This window comes from Saccostrea echinata, unplaced genomic scaffold (assembly GCF_033153115.1).
Source record: "Saccostrea echinata isolate AGI-Se365-2 ecotype Australia unplaced genomic scaffold, CSIRO_AGI_Sech_v1 ptg000029l, whole genome shotgun sequence".
NCBI classification, from domain to species: Eukaryota; Metazoa; Mollusca; class Bivalvia; order Ostreida; family Ostreidae; genus Saccostrea; species Saccostrea echinata.
The window spans coordinates 11,302,202-11,324,067 of record NW_026889778.1 but is presented as its reverse complement, the minus strand read 5'-3'; the positions used below and the strand labels follow the sequence as shown (position 1 = coordinate 11,324,067).

Sequence of the window (21,866 nt, the reverse complement as noted above, 5' to 3'; positions counted from 1 at the left end):
ATCAGACCCAGGACAAGGCTCGTAGAACGGGGACGCGGGCATGAAATGTCATTTTTGAGGCGTTTGGCAGAAATCTGCTAGACCGCAAAAACGACGCTTCATTTCTTTACTGTCAACGACTTGAAATCATCAGGCTCAATTTAGAATAGATTAATTTTTTTTCGGGTGTATTTGTTTCTATTTGAATACAGTGTTCTCTATGTTGAATAAAGAAATTTTTCACTTTATTATGAAAAAAATGTACATATTTTTTAAAGAATTATTTCATTTCTTAATAATATATATAAATCCTAAAATATTGTAAATTAAATGAATTAAAAAAATGAATAAATGTAGAAGTTAATAAAAAAAATAATCACTATCTGTATTGATGTTGTACATAATTTGGAAATGATTTATCATATCTCAAAAATATCCAGAAAAAATAAGCAGTTTATCTGAGACTATACGCGGAGGCCACTATTTATTTGCATTCGTAAATGCAAATTTTCTCCGTAATAACCCTTGGCACGGGTTCCTACAAACAATTCCTGATTATGAGTTGATATTTCTTAAATATCTCACAATATCTACTTGTCGTTAATACCCTTCTAATAGATATCGACGAAAAACCTAGCAATATCACGATTGATCAATCCCTGCAGGTTAATCGGAAGGCATCAGCATTTTCGCAATGATGAGGTTGGCCGATTGTATCATCACTGTTATAAGAAAACGACTCGAATCACAGATCATTCTAAGGAATTGGTTGATAAAGGAATCGTCTGTACCTTTCGAGGTAATTGGACGTGTGCGTAGACATTTATCTGATTCCCATTTTCACCTATTTACCATGTAAACAAAGATATAAACACATATCTTTCTTTCACTCCTAAAGCTTAAAAATGTTCTCTTTTATAACCGTCAAATTTACATGAGCTACAGTTAAGTGCATTGTTCTTTTAAACCTCTTTATTGTTTCTTTATTTTAAATTCTCGTTGTCAAATATTTTTTCTTGTAATTTTCTACAATCACATAATAATCTTATTTTTCAATAATATCTTGTTAATCTTGAAATAAATTTAATCTACAAACTGGTGGATTCTGTGTTAAAAAGATTAAAATGCGTGTTTCAAATTTACTAAAATTACATACAGCTTTTTTGAATCATAATTATCCCCAAATTATATCACATACTTGGTAATGCTCAGCGGCAAAAATCCAATCATCTTATTGGTAAATTGTTGCTTGAGGCGGGTCGACGAATATTAAACCACACCCCTTACGGTTATTTACGCTGCAGTTCTGTTACGGATGACTACACTGATTGATATATTTTAACAAAAGTAGGCGGGGTTTAACTGCTAAACAAATGTGATTGGATCGCTAAGCTTCGTCTCGCCAGCACACAATGAATATGTAACCATAAGGCGCCGACAAAAAATGGATAAACTGAGTGAATTCGTATACATGAAACAAACTAGCTATCCTATCAGCATATCACGGTATTCTCTCTAACTGTTCGGATAAAAACATAAGATTAGAAAATACCAGCATTTTGTGTGTGGTATTACTGTGTGAAGTTGCATTTAAGCATGCATTCGGGGAACATTTGGAGTGTAAGTTTGTTTACGTAAAGTGCTTGAAAACGTCGTGATTTTTAACTCGATGCTTATTAAGATGCTCTGTGATACAATTTCTAAAAACACGTGATCTTGTAAACGGATTGTTTGAGATAAGGGGACTTCATCTTTCGGACACATATATTCTTATCTATATCAGTTAAATATTTAATCAGATATGGTTTGAGCAATTAGCAAAAAGGCTTAATTTAACATCAAGGATGTGTTTTTAATTCCACTCAAGAAACTTATTTTTTTAATTGTGAGAAAATGTTTAATCTTAATTTCTGTTGTGGACTTATGTATTTTACAAGAACATGATAATATCAAAATGTTAAAAGATAATTAAGTAATCCATAACATTTTATGTTTTTGATTGAAAAAATATTACATTAATTGTATGTATAATAATTATATTTTGATTTCTTTCCAGATTAAATAGAAATTGTGAGAATTCTGAATATAGAAGAAAAATATTCAGTTTGTGGAATCACATAACAGAGCTGCCAAAAAACATAAACTGTTATAAAATACACCATCCCAACTTGGAATAACACAAAGAAAACTGACAAGAAAAAAGGACTTGACTAGTTTTTCTTCTGTGACTTTATTATTATCATGGAAGCGGAACAGCAGCACGCCTGGCTCCGGGCAGAGCCCCCAAGAAACGCATACGAGTCCGTGGGGATGCTACCCTCAGAAGATGTAGGGGACATGTTCCCCCCGCATTTTTTAGAATCCAATGCAGGAATGAACGGTTACTATAATCAAGCTGCTCGCGCAATGCACAACTACAGATCAAGTCATGGTATGTAATAAATAACTTTAAATTTATGTCAATTCATTAAATTAAATATATTCATAAATTCACAGACGTATTATTCTGTAAGTAAGATTTTTTTTTTTAATTTTGATCATTTTATTTTATTTTTGTTTTTTTATTTAAATATTTATTTGAATATCTTTTAAAAAAGAACCAAGACAAACACAATGTTGCATGGACAGAAAAAACAAATGTCAAGTGTTTTTAAAATACTTACGGTACACGACAAATATATAATAATAATATTAGGTCATTGTGCTGCCAGATTTTTAGCGGATTGTCCTGGGACTCTAGTTTTAAATAACAGTAGAGAAAATTCATGTTAATAAGTCTCGTCTTATCGTCGTCCATCTGAAAAGAAATTAGCCACGCAGCTCTGCACAAATTCCACTTTACACAAACATTTATTTTTCTTGTCTAATGAAATAGATTTTGTGTCTTCACTTATACTAATACGAAATACTCTTAGTGACTCACTAAGAAGAAATAATTTAGCTTATTTTTTATATTGGTAATAAGATTAAATTTTCTAGCCCCTATCGATATGCATATAAACATGTAATGTACACCCCGTGAAGAACTTCCCCGTACTCTATGATAATAACACACGGTTCCAATTTTAGTGTTTTCATTTTTGCTTAATTAAGTGGATTATATGTCATCGATACAGCCCGCCGATTTCTATACCATGTGTCAGTCTTTAAGTACATCGTTTTCTAATTCTCCTTGTTCTCTGTCCATCGGAAATAGACACACACTTATCCTTAACAGAAGCAATGCCCTATATACATCAGTGTCTCCCCAACTATATATAGGTATAGTCTGACATTAAGCCGTTGGAGGACAGACGGGTTTTAAAATTATTTTTCTCTCTCCACAAATCTCTTTTTCACATGTACTTGTGTGTTTTTCACTTTTCAACAAAATTCTGAAATAAAAAGTGTTACTGTAAGGTATTCTCTAAATTCCTGACCGGGCGTCACGGAGTCGAGGGAAGCGGTCGTAATATGAAATTTAAATCTATAATAACGACCGCTTTGCATTATGTGTCATTATTACTGTCTTGCCAAAATAATACACGTATATATATGCTTAAAATTCCAACAACAATGTATAACAGTTATTTTCTCATTTTTTTTTTCAAAGTATCCATTCACTTTCCTAATTTCTAAACGTACAGATGTAGAGCATAAAATTTTGTGTGAATTAAATACACTTTTGTGAAAATAACAGGATTGTCTGCAGTTTGGCAAAAATTCAGAGCTTGGAAAAATACCCCTTCTGTAAAATTCAAACATTCAGCATCTCAACGTGAGAAATAAAAACCCCCGAGATAATCTTGATTATGTTATCTCGTTTGATTATCGGTGAGTTAGGTTTTCAAAACAGAGATAAGAAATATACATTTATTTTCAACATTAATTTCAGCGAGGGGTGTATGCGCTTTATCACTCCGAAGAAAAATATTCGTGAAAAATGTTCGCTAATTAAAAAAACAGAGGAGAAATTCTAACAGGCTTGTTGAATTACTAATTTTATTGACCCGTTCTAATTGGAAATGACATGGGTGTTGAATACTTTTTAACCATCAAGCATCTTCGACACTCTAGAACAATTTTATTACCTCCCTAGCTTTAAGTTTCCCATGCTAAGTCATTTCAAGGAATATTAGAACTGGCGTCTAACAGGCCCCGAATTGTAAAAAAGTAGCCTTGAATAGAGTAATTGTTTCTCTAAGTAATCAAAACGAGAAAAACGTAATTCTAGACAAAATATTTACTTCAGTTGTTTAAGAAACGTGAACCTCAAGTCCTCGAAATGATTTCTATTAAATGCCGATTTCCCACATTAACACAATATTTATTTGAAAATAAACCGTCAAAAGCAACAGGTCCTCACTGCATCTTCCAGATGTTTTCAATGTCAAGTCCCTTACATTTTCCAGATCGACTTTGGTATTATAGGATTGTAAACGAGGATGAAATAAGCAAATGATCCCCGTAGAGATCTTGATGAGGAATAATCCTTGTCCCTCTCCTGTCATTGGGCTCCCTACTGGTCAATTAGTCGCACCCTGTCCAGCCTCTTTCCCAATCCCTCTTTTACAATACGTGGAAATGTTAGACATGTAGCCGCGGTTTCGTATTACATTCTTACAAACCAGACTGCTTCTGCAAGTAATTATGTGCTAGTTAATTTAATCGAAAGACAATTTGTTCTAATTTACAACATGGAATTTTTTACAAGCAAACGAAGCTTAAAAGTACTTTTCCGCCAAATTCTCAAATCAAGTTTCAACGAACTGTACAATGCTCTGTTTTTCTCTCGACAACTTGAAATCTTAGATGCATAGAAAGGAGCGTGGGATTTTGAATTCGTATTCATCAGAAATCTGTACAAAAACTTTCATATCAAAACATTCATCATGTCTCTTCTTGTTTTTAAATGCAGATTTTCCTCATAATGTTCAGCAAAATTCCTCTTTTTTTTTTATTATAAATATTTGTAAAACTTTAGAAATCTATAATCCAGACTAAGTTTTTGTTTTAATTATCACACACTTGCTTTTAAGGCTACCCTAAACACAATGGATATCGATTGTACTTAATTTTCCATGGTAAGCGCTGACTCTGTGGTGAACAGTCTCCGTAGGACTAAACTGCGATACAAGAACAATTAATTACACACCAACGGAAATTTTCTGCAAGTCGTAGTGGTTCATATACATTGGGTGTAATTAATAATCATATACATTAAATAGGGAAAACGAGAGAAAATTGATATTCTGATAGCAATTATAGTTAGCGATTTTCTTAATGTTCACGTTTATGTTTTGCTTCAGTTCCTGGTAGCAACTGCAGGCCGTATTTCCCAACAGCACTTCACCCATTTGTCGCGGCAGAAAAGCCCATTCACGCCCATTCTGGATGGGCAGGCATGAGCCCATACAACAGCAAGCACCAGAGTCCCACGGCACCCCTCTCAGTACACCCCCCTACCTCCAGTTCATTTAATTTCCCTCCCACTCCTCCAAAAGATGGATCCACACCCGAGACTACAGCCTCAACAGAATACACCCCAGACAGCAAACCCCCCAAACCCTCGGAATCATTGGAGAATGGCATCTCCCCCTTCATCCCAAGTACTCATTCGACACCTCACCCCATTCCCACGTATCCGTCATATAGTTCCGAGTATCCAAGCTTTCACCCTGCAGCAGCAAGTGTATTCAAAGCATCAGCATTATCACGACCCAGGACCAAGGCGAGGTCAAGTGCAGGTAATTAATTTTGTTTATTAATTAGAAATGTTGATTTGCCGTGAATGCTAACACTTACAAAAAAAAAAAAAAAAAAAAAAGCACCATCGACAAAAGAGATTTGGAGAGGTTTAATATCCTAGTAGAATGCAAATACTTAGGAAATACTAGGGTGACGTCAGGCCAGTTTTCCGGATGTACATATTATTGTTAAAAGTAAACATTTTAAGCAGATGAACGGAAAAATATGATGCTAACTGTTTCTAAGTTGCCATATCTGTTTCCATGCTTGAAAAGCAAGATGTACATTAAAACAGGAAATGTATCAATTAAGTTTTCGTTCCACGAAATCTGAAAAATTTTCCGAAAATGTAAAATGTTTTGGTCACAACCTTGATATTCAAAAAATTTAAAAAGAAAAAAAATCCCTATGACTGCGCGCCATCCCCATTGTTCTGTCGGGTCCATTCCGAGTGTTCTATTTTTACTGCCCAGAAAGAACAATAAAACAAAAGCATTAAGATTTTTGCTGTCAAGATGTAGCTCTTGTACAGTAGTTGATAAGTTTTTACAACTTGTTTCTATTGGGACCTGATTGTAAGATTCAAGTCGGTCTCGCGTCATTCGGCCCTTATCTTTTTCATCTATCGTTTAACCTTTTCCGGCATGGTCAAGTGTTTCTAAAGCATGCAGTTTAATGATAATTTTCTCTCTTATAAATCACTTTTGATAAAACAATAAAATATATTCCATCCAGCTCCTTATTTTTTTTTTTTTAATGCGCTAATTTTTACTTTTGCTAAAAATATTTCTTTCGAAGAAAAAAAAAATACTGACCATTATCCCAACAATCAATGAAATTCAAAATAATTCTTAATGAGATAGTAAAATAAGAAAACTAAAAACTTTTTATGCTTCCTTTTAGAAGTAAAATTTCAATAAATGTTTAAATTTTGACAGACCTACTTAACATATCCGCAAATATCGGAAACAGGTCGGGAAATGAGCCCACTAGAACAGGGGGTTCGTGGTTTTCTCTTCTGGCTATACGCCCTAGACCCTCTTATGGTAAAAGTGGTCAGGAATACAGAAGATGGTTTTCCATAAATCTAACTCTATATATTTTTTTTTTACTTGAATTAAATATATTACATATACAATAAATTTGTTAAAAATATTTCCCAAATTACTTAATAATCTTAGCTTCTCTCAGCGGCATTAAATATAATTAAGTGAAATAGATATGGGTTAACTATCTGAAGACACTTTTCAATTTAACAAGTTGTGTGTGTTTTCTTAATTTTCTGTCTACATGTGTTTTGGTATAGCTACCGTGTGAACGCTTATTTGTTTTCCCGATTGCCTCCTCCTTTAAACACCATGCAAGCCCTCTCCTATCTAATTGGATAAATGTGGTAAACTATTAACAAATCGTGAAAAATAAAATTAAGGAGGAACAATCAGGAAAGTGGTTCCCAGTTAGAGAGAGAGAGAGAGAGAGAGAGAGGAAAGAAATATACACCTTTATAAGGGGAAAAATGCACTGTAATTCTTGGTTGAACTCAATAATCAATGGCTAGGAAACCATCGTTAATAATAAATCGAGGACCCGTTCACTTTTATTTTTTTGAAATTTGACGCTTTTTGAAATCGTGAATCTGAGGAATAATTGATAGATTTTTATTATAATAAGCTTGAAGTCCGCAAGGAAGAGACCATTGAAAAGCATTATGTATGAGGGTAATACGAGCTCTTTTGCTCAATAAATTTGAATAAACTCTTCGCAACAAAAACATAGTGAAATCTGCCTGTAAAGGCTAGAGCAAAGTTTTTTTTTTACTGATAAACATTGAATTGAGACAATCATATGCGAGTCGGATTTTTTAACACAAAAATATAAAAAAAAATCACTCATACTTGGTGTATATTTAAACTTTTTGCATTTTAGACATCAGGTAGTGGATTGGGGTGTAGATATTTCACGTTTAAATTTAGTCCTTGCACTGGATATAAGGGTTTTGTTTGTTTTTTTAATTTGAATTTTTTTCGGGTGTGGTGAAGGGGGTTTTAGAAGTTCAAAATTAGAGAAAAAAATAGAAACCAAATAAAAAATGGAAATCTGAAAATTTTAGGATTGGGAGGGCGACATGACGAGCTGTTATCCATGGCATTCCCCGGAAGTGCAAGGCAAAATACGCAAGGTTAGAAAACTAGCTTCTTATGAAACAATAAATCCATGAAGATAAAATATACACAAGAAAAAGGTCCTTTTTTACATCTTTTTTTTTTTTTAACTTTTAATATTCTACTAATCCACCCAGAGATTTTCGAAACATCAATTAACGCAGCGAGGGAGGGATTTACACTACGATGTGACTAGAAAAATTCCAACTGGTATGTAAGCCCAACTAAAAAGATAGGTCGCGTCAGGGATTTACAACCATTATACGAAAGGGGCCATGAATAGCTGTTACACAACACACACCAGTCCTAGCGCTAATCTTATTTATTCTGATAGGTAAATAAAAAATACCATAATTAGGGACGATTTGGGGATTACAAGAAACATTGTTTTTTGGGATTAAGGGACGAAAATTGTAATTATAATCTTATAAATCATCCGGGAGTTAGGGCAGGCAATGACCAGGGGAGGGGCGGGCAATGTCTCCACTCCCCGGTGAGTATATATGCCTTCAACTGAAATTGTGCAATTATGAACTAAAAATAAACATACGTGTTCAGCATATGTCATAAGGGTCGCAAACAACGACATATAGATTATAAAACTGTTAATGATACTCTACGAAAAAGCTTGTTTCAAAAATAATAATAATAGGCTAAAAGTCAAGTGCCCCCGGCGACACGTTTCTGCTTTTCTAACGAAAATTTTTGTCTAACCCTCCGAAGAATACCTTTCTTCCGTTGAAACCGTCTGAAAAGCTTCGTCTAGAAGTGTAATTGGAGCATTAGAGCTACTTATATAGAAAATCAAATTAATACATTAATTCGGCACTTAATGTATATATATGTTTTTCTTCAATCTCATATATAGACATAAAAAAAAATCCGACCCAAAGCATGACCATTAGTTGTAAAATTAGAGAATTATTTATGAATAAATATTTAATTGAACTTGTCGTTTGTGTTATGTTATTTAAGAGTGGAGTTCTCCTGTTTAACTAATATTAGTTTATTTTTGTCTTTCAGAGGGCAGAGAATGCGTCAACTGTGGGGCCACGTCAACGCCCTTATGGCGACGGGACGGGACTGGTCATTATTTGTGTAATGCCTGTGGACTGTACCATAAAATGAACGGACAAAATAGACCCTTGATCAAACCTAAGCGGCGACTGGTGAGTATTAACGCTCTTCATGCAGATATTATGCAAGAAATTGCATAAATTCTGTACTTTAAACTAACAATAAGGAATCCAGTAAACTCTCTAGAATAATTTATGCTTATCGGATGCGCATCGTGGATTATCGATGTAGAGAATCTGTACACGCTTTTGATATAACCTTTTAATCGCTTCTACGAAGAGTTGACTTATCAAGGCTGATCTCAGATGGAAATGATAGAGGAAATCCCTCATATTCATAGGAGAATGTATATATCACTTTGGTAGAAGCATTAGATACCGCCTGACGCGATAATCTGTGTTGATAGTTCCAGCCAAACGATTCATTCAGACCATGTAGCTTTTCCTTCCTTTTCTTTTTGTAAGCAGAATCACTCCCGCAGATTTACTTCACTAAAAGGCTTTCATTTAATAACGGAAAGAACATGGCAAATTAAAGATACCCCAAAACATATTTTACATTTTAAATGTTCCTCTGTTTTTAAAGAAAATATTGAAATGATTCATTTCAAAAAACTGATCGTAAAAAATCAAAACCCATTTTAAAATAGAGCAACTGTCATGGTTGAGAATTTTTAATAATATTAATTGACTGTAATTTTGTCGAGGAGCAAGAATTTGTCAAATAAAAAGGCATTTAAGGGCTGTCGAGCGGAGTGATTTATACCCGACTTTGTGACAAGACTCGTATGAGGGTTTGGATATCACCAAACCTTATTGTACCAGGGAAAAGTTGAGCCATATATTTAGAGAAAAATTTCAATAAGAAAAAGTTTATTAATGGTGTTTTTTTAAAATATCGTAAAAGCCGGGTTTCTTTTCACCACGCCTCGGTAACTGTTGTAAAATTTTATGTCTTCTAAATTCTAAATTAATTTTTAAAAAAATGCATATTTTCTATGAAGGAAAAATTGTATAGCATACATATAAATTTATTTTCTTTTTCTTACTGAACATAGAAAAGGAATTCTCTTAAAAAATAATTAGAAATATCCAAAGATAATTTTTTTTTTCAACACAATCCGTTCTGAGCATTTTGAAACAATTTTCGGAACAGCGGGATATACTCAGTGTTTGAATATAGATTTTAGCAGGTTGTCAAAAAAGAACGAATGTAGTGTTTTCTTAATGATGGCACATATTTCATCATCTGCCGTGTAGAAATAATACCCATAAAGAATGTTATTTCTTAGAGAACGGCCACAACGTTTTAGGGGTTGATAGCACCAAGCAATGTCAGAAAAATTAATCTTACGTGGCAATATGATTTATCATGAACAACATTAATGCTTTTTATACAGATGCCTTGCATCTCCTACGATATAGGGCCTTACATTGAATGCAGCATGATGCAAAAACGAGAACGATTAAATAAATATTGAGGAAAAATACCACCGTCAAAACACGCACCTGCCGACTTGTCAGAATATATATTACTCAAGATCATTTATATTTGGACCTTAATAGTACAAAATCTTGTAATAGAGATTGAATTTTTTATTGCATTTAATTAAAATTTTGTACATGCAACAGTGAGGACGAAGATAGGAAATCTGAAATCTTTTATATTTGTGAAAAAATTCGGAACGATTAAAAAAAGACACTGTTAGTAATATTCGTTGTGCAAAATTATTCAGTGTGTCAAAACTATAAGCAATATTTCCTCCTTAAAATTTCTAGATGAATGTTATAAATAATAAAAGAAATAGCCTTTGAAAGCTTCTGTGTTGAGAGTGCAAAAAAGAATTTTTAATGTATCCGCAAACAATATAAATCCAAAAAAAATGATATGATGAATATCTAAAACAAATATTTATTTTTCTTCCAATAGAAGCTAAGGCTATTGACTAAAATAATCTGAATATGTTCACAGCTAAGTTAACATAAAAAAAAAATCCAAAATTTAATTTTTGTAATTTTTTGTCATAGAAGTACATATTATAAGAAGTTTTACATGATAAAAAAAATGCCGTTGACAGTTCAGAACGCGTTAGCAGATATCACTAAATGATAAACGAAATTCACAGGCCGATAGGAGATGGTAGGGACGATTCTGTGGGAAATTTCTACAGTATGTTGAAAATATCTATAACAATCATCAATAAAATTTACGTTTAGTTTGGACTGCGTAGATCGTCTTAAGAGACAAAGTCCCATTTAAAACAAAGAAGAATGATTTTGAAAAATCTCAGAATGTCCAAATGTCACGAAAGAGTTCAATTGAATAGTATTGTTTTGTATCGTTCCAGTAGCCTTCTGTGAGGGCCTTATTGGTCTGGGCTGACTAATTACACACAAGGCCCCTCTAAGAACAATGGTTCGGAATCCTAGCCCTATTTTAGTGGATGCCACTTGATAGAAGAGAGACATTGCTGCCATTTTATACACATTTATAATTGTATTTAATTCTGACAAAGGTGTTTGATGGCCCGATAAAGATTTCAATAGGTTCTTCGTTATTGCAATGATTTACTTAAGAACAAAAGACCCAATCAGATAATCACTGTATTTTCGTGTACTGTTGAATTATCGCCTTATCTCTGTTTAAATTCCGATTTCGATGAAAAACATTAGATAGCGGGTTTTATGATTCGCCGGCTATCATTTAGTTGCAGAAAAACATACACATTTTGAAACAATACGTTTCACGTGCCGTGACGTCACATTATCAGGAAATCGGCGCGGATCATTTGATTGTGTCATCAAATATTGCTAATCAGATTTCTGCAAAAAGGTATCCGTGGCCCTGCTCATGCTATCAGTGTCCAATGAATGTGATCAGTTAAATGATGAATTTAGATAAAATTGATATCATTTTTCGGATATTGCTCCTTAATAGAAGTCAAAAACAAAACAAGTATCCATCCGTCTAACTGTAATTAAACAAGTGTGGGCCTCTTTGGAGGTTTTGTAAAGTAACAAATTAAAGACAGAAACAAAAGATATATAATTATCGCCCTTGAAAATCTTCCCCATGGATCTACCATAGCATAGTCTTGTTGAAAGGGTTTTAACGCAGATAGGAAACTTGTCGACGTTTTTATAATTTTATCATTAAAAGAAAAAAATCAGATATACTTTATTAGTTGAAGATAAATATACCAAAATAATAAGTCGTTGATTATCACCTTGTGAGGTTATACACATGTAATCTAGCAACTTATAAATCTTTAAAAAAGATAAAAATAAATTTCTTGTCTTCTTTGTTTTCTAAACACAGTTTCTATATCCTAAGCTTACGGTATAAATACCATATGTCAAAGGAAAATGATCCTGTTATGTGCGAAACAGGAGCTTACATTTTCAAGTTCAATTATTGAAGCAGTAAATAATATGCAAAGCCATGCTAGAACAAGTGTTCGCATTATTGCAGTAGGCCTATCATTATGACAAATACTTTAATGTAATTTATATAATCAATTATACGGCAAGTGCTCTGAAATATTTTACGGACGAGGTGTCTAATTCTGAATTACTTAATTTATACCCATATTTAAAAAAAATTGATAGAAATTTGAGGTAAATCCCTTTTTCGAAAAGAGGAAACTTGTACATGCAAGGCCACGCAAAGGTCAAACGCCCTACATTTTGCATTCTACCTTTCGGTGGGAATTTGTCATTCGAATGAAATGAATAGTGTTTCCTCTATAGAAGCTTACGAAAACCTTCCTATTTGAAACAAAGGCATGCTTGTCACCTTAGCCTCTTTACTGCTGGCCCTACCCCACTAAGCACCGGATCAGGTTTCTGCACGCTAGTATTTAGAACCCAATCAGGCACCAAAAATTCTACATCTGAACTACAACCTAATTACAACACATTGAATTTCGCTCGAAAATGAACACAATAGTATCTTTCTGTGCTATGCGGTGAAAAGCACCCACGGGGTAAAATGATTAAGAATAAAATATTATTAATTTGAGACAATTTTCCTATCAAAACCGTGCTCGGAGGAATGGCTGTTTTATAAGTTCGGTTCTCCATTGCGTCTCAATGTTTTTGCTGTCAGTCAGTAATTCAACTCCTTCCATCTCGTTATTTTCTGTGAATAAATCGATGCCGTCGATTTTAGTGAATCATCCTTGTATGTAAACAAGGGAAGATAAATTGTTTTTATTGTTAATCAGTTATAATAAACTGTTGATAGATAATCACCACGCCGAATTTTCTGTAAAAGCAAACTGATACGAGTGAAAGCTTGATAAGATCTTCCAAAACTCGTAGGCGCAAGCGATTATTTTCTCGTCACTACTTAACTATATTTTGCTGTTCTACTCTGTTTCACTGAGAATTAAAGGATTTTCACCAGCATCTTAAATCTTAATGTTATTATAAAACTTGAAAAATAACGGATTTGTACCCGGATTTATTTTATTATGTATTTTTTTTTTTTTATTTTTTTCAGTCTGCTGCCAGAAGAGCGGGCACAAGCTGTGCTAACTGCGGCACCAACACCACAACTTTGTGGCGACGAAATGGAAATGGCGACCCCGTCTGTAACGCATGTGGTCTCTACTACAAACTCCATAATGTAAGTTTATATTTATTTTCACTTTTTGCAAAAACTTGGAATTTGGAAACCCATTAATTTTATTAATAATAATAATTATTATTATTTTGAGAATGGCTTACACTTCCATCTTGTGGTTGGTTAAAGCGGGTGTGGAGGAACTTCAAAGAAATACTTTCAGCTATGTAATTTTAAGAATGCATTTTAAGGCGAAAAAATACTTTCAAAAACAAAGAACTTGCGAAAACATTTGTTTAAATGGCATACAAGAATTTACAAACTTTTAAAAAGACAATAGGAATTTTTTCATGTGTGTTGCCTTAAGGGTTTTCTGCCTTTGGGATGCGATGGATATCTCTAAACCTGATGTAAACAAAATCTAGTTTCATTTACTGTAGTCGTAAATGGGTGTCGTAAATTTTCGGGACCCGGGGTAGGGAGTTGAATAGACAGACACGTATTTGATGTTTTAATACATTTTTGACATGAAACATACCCGAACCTGTTGAACATGTGTTTAACAAATCCGATCCCCTCGGGATATACTGAAAACATTATCAAAACCTAATCTGAACATGACATTCTTGTCAGCATATGGAATATATCAATTTTTAAACAAATTAATGAAATTAAACTCAACCTCGTGAGGGTGATAAAAATTCTTTTTATTGATTTTTGACGCGAAAGCAAAGGAAATCGACAATAAATTTATATTGAATTAATTTCACGATATCCTCATTTTTTGGCCCCTAATGCACTATTTAGAAGAAGTATTTTTTCAATATCATTAAGATGAAAGTAAATACAAATGGAATTCAGCGGGGCATGGAGAGACGTTTCTTCAGTCCTCGGGGGTACCAAGTACCGGGCTTTCTCGGCTGACGATAAGTCCATTTGTCGTCAGTCGGTTCGATTAAATTGGTGAAACGGAGGGGGAGTCGTTTATTTTACGCGGAGAAACTTTATAAATTCTTTTATGTGGGCCAAACTTTAAAATATGAACAAAAAGTCTTTTCTCCCTGCCTTGGGGTTTGATCAGCAATTTCCTTGTCAACTAATAACGAAGGCTAAATGAATCGTCCTCTGCTTCGTTCACTAAGTGCCTAGCTGTGCTGGGTAGACTTGGCCAAAATGTGGATATTTAAGTGTTTCATAATTTTTAATGACATTGGTTTTTATGAAACATCAATTATACAAACACAGATAGACTTTACATGAATAATTTCAGAACCGCCTTGTATCTGGTATATGAACCATTAACTCTTGTGGTAACATTTTTGACCTTCAAAATCTACCATTGAAGGACGGTAGGACAAAAACAAAACAACACGAAGATTTGTTCAAGCAAAAACACAGATTTATTCTACCTTTCAAAATTGTAAATCAACATTTTGCTGTCATAATTGTGAGCAACAAAACGTAACTATATCCTTTAATTGATTCCACAAACTGCAGTTTATTAAAGCGGTCTTCTGGCTGTTGCATCCTGCACAGGTAAAAACGATATCGATTAACTTTCACAAATCACGGAGAACAGATTTGCAGAAAATACTCAGGCCATCAAATTAACCTCAAATTCTATTCAAATCTCCTTTCAAACAATCAGTCGGTTGTATATATTCATGGTTCTTTCTCCCTCAGTTGTTTTAACACAGTTTCCGATGACTTAGCAAATAATGTCTTGAATTCTCTAATTTGCTTCTGCTCTTAATTTTTAACTCCATTACCCAACCAACTAAATTCCTTCGTTTCTATTGCTACGACCCGGTGATGATGTACCTTAAATAATTAAACAAATCGATAACTTATCGGTGTTAATTCGTTGTAAAACTATGTTCCTATATGGGTTGATCTTTCGAAAGTTTTATTTTGTAACCACGGTATATCAATACTGACTCCAGTGAGAAAATAAGTGTCCCCCTTTCCCGCTCTTGTTAAACCCGCAAAGCTACCTCTAAACCTCAAGTGGCCCTCTCTGACCAAAGGAAGTGTGACTTGGCCATCAGCTGTAGTTTCTCTTTCTGTCTGTTTCCGGTTTTGTTTCTTATTGTTTCCCGGTATTATCACTGATCACTATACTTATGCACAAAAATGTTCTTTGTTGCAGTGATGGTGTACTTGTTATTGGGTGGGCATTTAAACCGATCATTTGGAATGCATTTCGGGGTCGCAGGTGAAATTTAATATTGGTTATATGTTTTTTTGCACAAAACAAGAAAGTTTCCGAACTGATTTATTAAATTACACAAAACGTTAACGGACCCTCTACACCAAGGGTATACCTTTCATCCCTGTTTTTACCGTTTTTGATTTTTTAAAAAGCGACGACTGGGGGTAGTCATAGTCATTTTATTCATAAGAATTATTATTCAAACTGAAGTCTTGTGGATAAAAACATTTAATTACAAGGTATGACCCGCGTAAAAGCATCATATACTACCGAAATCACCACCTAGCGCGGTAGGGAAAGTTTGCAAGCCCATCATACCCGCTATTCATATAAATATATACCTTTAAGAGACAAAAATAGATCAAAAGACTAACACAGGAGTCGGTAGGACAGTAGAGTAGACTCGTTGGAGACATCCACCATCTTTTCACGCCTGATTAAATTACTCTCCCCCATCTCCTACCAACTTCTCGAGTTCCTAATCGTCTTTGTCACTTTTGTAACTCTGCACATCGAAGAGTGCTTGTCACTCGGAAACTCTCTTCTTTTCTTGTTGAGAGCGGTAATACGCCCTTTGATTAGATGCATAAAAACCAGAACACGGCATCACGAATTTTTCACAATTATGTGGTACTTTAAAAACTTTACATTTCCACTACGGGTTTTATTTTTTAATGAATTATTTATTATTATTTTTTTGTCATTAGATTCATTTCTTCTCAGATTCTCTATGTACCAGTGCATGGAATAGTTATTATTTATGATCAGTACTTTCCGAATTTTAGAATATTAAAAAAATTACTTTTCTATAAATTCATTTAGCCATAAAATGAAGGCATATCTAACGAGTTTTCTTTTGACTGACTTATTGATTGTTCATCATGGCACACCTGTTTAAGACCGTTTTAATTTTTCTTACCATTTCAACAACACAGTTTCAAATCAAAAGTCATACACCAATGATTTTTAAAATGTTGTTTTGTCGTGTTGGGGAATTGTGATGTAATGTTCATAAAAGTACAATTCGATTTTCTTGATAACTTCCAACAACAAGATCACCCTTATCTCTCAGTGAAAACACTACACACAACAAATCACGGCTTTGTACGGTTAAAGAAATTTAAAAGTTAGATGGATCCGAGATAAAAACGGCCCACCGGCCAAGGTTCTGGGATTAGAGTAGAAAATTATGTAGACTGAAAGAAGGCAAATGGCGACAAACGATTTGACACAGAATTACACGCCTTGATTCTGTGGCAGTTGGTTGCTGAATAAAAAGCGCCCCCTTTTGCTCGCTTCACGTGGCGTCGAAAGACAAAAGACAATGATTGAAATCTCAAACTCTGTTTTCAAATTGTCATGATCAATTTTAAGTTTTGACGAGGAATTCTGATCATCAACTCATCAAAATTTCAACACTGGTATTCTCTGCATGCGTCAATACAGACTGTCTCTCTAGATGTTCATTAAATCAATGGTTTTTTTCTTCTTTTGCCCTGAAACACCAATTGAGAAATTTGTTCATTGCTTGTCAGTACAGATTAAGTAATTTTCCATGATTGAAAACCTCTTCAAAATCATTCTAGCAAGCTCATTTAATAACATTGTTTTAGCCTACAGATAAGAATTATAAAATTCTTAGACTAGATCATTTTGCTCAAACAATTTAAGGTCCATTTGATGTTTTCAATTTCAATTATACATATAGTTTCAGCTTCCCAACGGTGCTTGCCTAATCCCATGAAACTAATATATTTCTTCAGTTCTCTGACATTTTTACTCTCTGAGTTGTCTTCAGGGCTTGAATGACTGCTACGCAATGTATCACTTAATCGTAATTAAACAGCTCATCTTCATTAATTGCTTACCTGTCGTTTATCCCCCATCAAAATAAATCCCTCTAACGATTGTGTATCAAAGTTGCTTCGTTTTCTTTTTAGAGTTACATTAAGTGTCCCGATAAACTTGGTAAAATGCTGAAAATTAAGGGAAAAAATCAAAGGAAACCCTAATATTGATTATCTAGCGATTTGTTAGGAATTATTACGTACATGAATGCTAGATGCTTATTTCATGGACACGCTGATGTTCTTTTGTACCACTGTGGTTGTTCACTTTGACATAAACACATTTGTTACAAGGAGAATTATCCCACCATGGGGTACAGTCTCTCAACAATGGTGACTGCCAACAGCATTAGCTTATTTCAAGAAAGGCCACACGTTTCTGTGACCACCAAATGTAGGTGATGAGCGACAAAGCTAATTATCGAGAGGTAACTCTCTCAGCGTAGACGTGCTCTCACGAGCAACCCCGAACAACCTCGGAACAAGCTCCGAAACACCAGACCGCGTAACTCCTATTGAAATATCCTTCCGCGTGAGTGCACCTGGGTTTACACGGCGATTAGTGACTTGGTAGGGCTAATAACTATGGACAATGGCTGAAGGTCTTGCGACAAATGCGGCTGACAGAGGCTATTACACCTTGTCAATGGGATACGTATCCAAAAGTTGCAGAAGCATGATCCTCTAGTCGTCACACGGGTTTGCAGACGAGAAATTGTGGCACCTTTAGATGTCACAAAATTCTAATGAGGATTCTGTCCTCTGCAATTACTACCTCTCCTAGATAGTTATGTAGACTGAAAAACGATGGGGATGGGGTTATGGGAAAATTGAATACAGGTTTACGCAGAAGCAACCATTCATGAAAATTTTTACTTCCACATTTTGCTAAAATGAAATTGATCCGTGGCCAAGAGTTGTCAATATGGTGTGAATTAGTTCAGTTCGATTAGATATCATTTACACGTAATTATTCATTCAGATGACATTTCTATGGGAAACAATGAGTGTGGTTTAAATTTAGTTGTTGTAGAATCGGAGCTATGTTTTTGGAATTGTTTTCCATGCCTTTTTCTGATGATTGCTCGGGAGTGTAAGCCGTGTCTCGTACCGAAGCTTGTAAAAGAAACTGTCAAAATGTCAGGCCTATAACTCACAGAAACAGACTGACTAACAATTGGCTCTGGCACAGAACACAAACCATGCCACATAACGTTAATTGTTTGTTGCAATTTTCGACTTTTGTCAAAATCCCACACGTAATAATGTTTTTCTATATTTTATTTTTAGGTCAATCGCCCTCTTACAATGAAAAAAGACGGAATTCAAACCCGAAATAGGAAAATGTCAACTAAAAGCAAGAAGAACAAGAAAGGAATGATTATGTCCGATTTACTGAAGCCAAGCTTGGATAAAACCTTCGGAGGTTTTCCACCAAATCTTAATGCCATGCACGCACCAATGCCGACCTACATGGGTGGCGGATCTTCTATTGGCGGAGGGTACTTTGCCCATGGATCATCGCACATGCAGGGCTCCTCGGGCCTTGGCCACTCGGGATTCTCCAGCGCATACAATAACTTCCCATCATCCATGTCATCATCATTCTCCAGTATATCCAGTAACTACAATTCGGGACTTCCTTCCGGTCTGAATCTCTCCACAACAACTGCAGGTGGATTCCCTTCCGGTCTTAACCTTTCTGCCGGTTCAAATATGATCGGAGCCATGGCATAGTCATTCTCTACCATCTGTCTTGAATATTTTTATTCCGTAGTCAACTTAATGTTTGTTACAGAACAATGAAAATTGACGAGATAAGAATTAATGAAATGACATGTGCACTGGAAAGGGCTGAACAAGACGTGCTAAGATTTTTGCTGGTTATGTGACGTTTTGTGTGCTATTTATAGACTAACAAGTTCAATGTGCCGGCAAGAAGAGTATCCAAAGCTTCCTGGAGTTGTATGGACGAGTCAGAGCGACAATTGCCAGACAAATAAGCCAGTCCTACGCATGCGCGATTAGCGACTTAGAAATAAAGAAACAGACAGCAAAGGTGAAATTGATGCGTGTGAACGTCCCATTTGCAGAAAGAAACTCGTTTGTCACGAAAAAACCATATTCCTAATAGGGATATATTTATAAGTCACGGGCAGCCGCGACGCTAAAATGGGACATTTGAAGTTTCAAATTTCACAAGTCTATTCATCGATAACTATCGGTGTGAAATAAAACCGAAAGCCAAGAAGCAACATGACAGAAAAGCGGTGGCTTGGAGGAACTGTTTTGGGTAAATCTATCCACCTGCGGGTCGTTCAGAATGCAGGGGTCCGACTCGCAGAACGCACTCCTCCACTTTGACATTTATATATGTGTGCTTGTGGACTTGTTTTTTATTTAAAACGAAACACCCTATTGTCAATGATGGTGAGAAAACGGACGTTTTTCTGTCCTCGTTGTAACTTGAGTCGGTGCTTTACTAACACTGGGTGCTCCCCTTGTGACTAGATATATTCGGATATTTTACTAGAATTATCCAGACATTTATTAAAGAGGGGATGCTAATTAGCCAAAGGTGTGCTTTTTATGATTTAGTGATTGTTTATTAACAAATTTATGTCCATCCTTCAAATATGACTTGGAATCTCATTTTTGATTTTCATGAAACGCAGCATACTTTTCTTGTTGTTTGCTCAATATGATTTATAATATTTTATTTGACTTCAACATCTTCTGTTCTCATTGGAGATAATAGCATGAAAGTACAGTATGTGTAAATACTTAATTTATTTGTTCTTCTGTAAATGAGGTATTTAATTACTCTGTCTTTTATCCATGACATAGAAATGTTGCGTTTCTAGTCCTAAGTGTACAAAGAAAAAATACATGTGTGCGTACAAAATAATCAAAAATTAGGAGTGATTTTTGCAAAAAGCAAAAATCCCTCTGTATGAGCTATTTAAATCCCGAGTGCTAGAATAGGAAAACAAGAGTTGTAAATAATTTAATGAATAATATGATAGATATTATCATCTGATGTAAGTGGTTGCTTGAGTTGCTATTGAATATAGCATCTTTGAGAGTTTCTTATGATGTCTGTACATGTTTTGTAATTAATGAAAAGTTTATTTTGTATCTTCCTGATCTTGATTTTGCTGCGATGCAGCGTATAACGGATCTACATGAAATCCAAATCTTTATGTAGAAAAAAATTGTATAACTTAGTCGAATGTGAGTTGCTTGTCATGTGACTCATGATGTCAGCATGGCGCGCAATTTAAAACACATTCCACATTTTCAAAAATGTGTGTTGAGATTCATCTAATATGTATGAATATTTTTTTCTGACTTAGGATGGGTATGCTGTGTAAAACGACGTTGTATACATTTAAATACAAAAACAAGAATTCAATAAAATGTTGAAATCCAAAATAAAACTGTCATTTATGTGATTATTTCAAAAAGATTAAAGAAGGAAAGACGAAAAAAAAAGCATCGATTGTCATGTATAATGAGATTTTCAATGGTCTAAAGGAGTGGCTCTTGCTTTGACTTCATGCACTGTCTCTTAATTTCAAGATGTAAATTACATGTATCAAATGGCATGTAAATTCAGTGTTTATCTATCCACAAAAACACACCAGGTATTATAATTTTGATGAAGTTGTTTGTGATTTGCATCGTAGCTAATCTATCATAATTTACAAAATATGAACGCGTCTTACAAAGGTTTATTTCTAATGGTACACATGAATTATAAGATTTGTAATAATATTAATTTTTAATAACAAAGAGAGTATTTTTTTCTTTAAATCATAGTTAATATGAACTTACACTGTTCTTAGGGATATTTATGGACATTCTAATTATGTGTGGTTTCTATAATATTGTTTTCTAACGCAAAATGGCGAGGCTTAACAGATTTTTTTTCAAGTGGTTAACTTCATTTTTTATTCCATAGAATATGAAAATTCAACACAGGTTTTACAACTTGGGAACATATTTGTGAATATTTCCATAACAAAAAACAACATGCGTATGATCAATACGTGAACATATGTTTAAAATGACACTACATCCCTGATCAGTTTCTCGGTACAAAGTTTCCTTAATCAATCCTTTAATTTGTTTTTCCTTAACATTTTTAAGAAACAAAAAAATCAAATAGTTTTTTTTTTCATTAAAAAAAAATATAATTTCAAACGAGAAACTTTCCTTCCCTTAAGTCGGTTTTTTTTTTTTTTTTTTTTTTTTTTTTTTTGTTTTGTTTTGTTTTTGTTTTGTTTTGGTCAT

General features: G+C 34.3%; 1 protein-coding gene across 2 annotated transcripts; it reads left to right on the top strand.

Annotated features, from left to right (window-relative positions):
- The first annotated feature begins 1,428 nt into the window (after positions 1-1,428).
- LOC133195601 (transcription factor GATA-3-like) lies at positions 1,429-21,010 on the top strand. Of its 2 annotated transcripts, XM_061331487.1 has the most exons (7): positions 1,429-1,599; positions 2,036-2,410; positions 5,268-5,705; positions 7,817-7,885; positions 8,892-9,037; positions 13,449-13,574; positions 18,861-21,010. In XM_061331487.1, exons 2-7 carry the CDS (start codon positions 2,221-2,223, stop codon positions 19,305-19,307), a joined length of 1,416 nt encoding a protein of 471 aa, XP_061187471.1. In that variant the 5' UTR covers positions 1,429-1,599; positions 2,036-2,220; the 3' UTR covers positions 19,308-21,010. The 2 variants fall into 2 exon arrangements, with proteins under 2 accessions (XP_061187471.1, XP_061187472.1); XM_061331488.1 differs by lacking the exon at positions 7,817-7,885 and having other exon boundaries at positions 1,431-1,599.
- Positions 21,011-21,866: the final 856 nt, after the last annotated feature.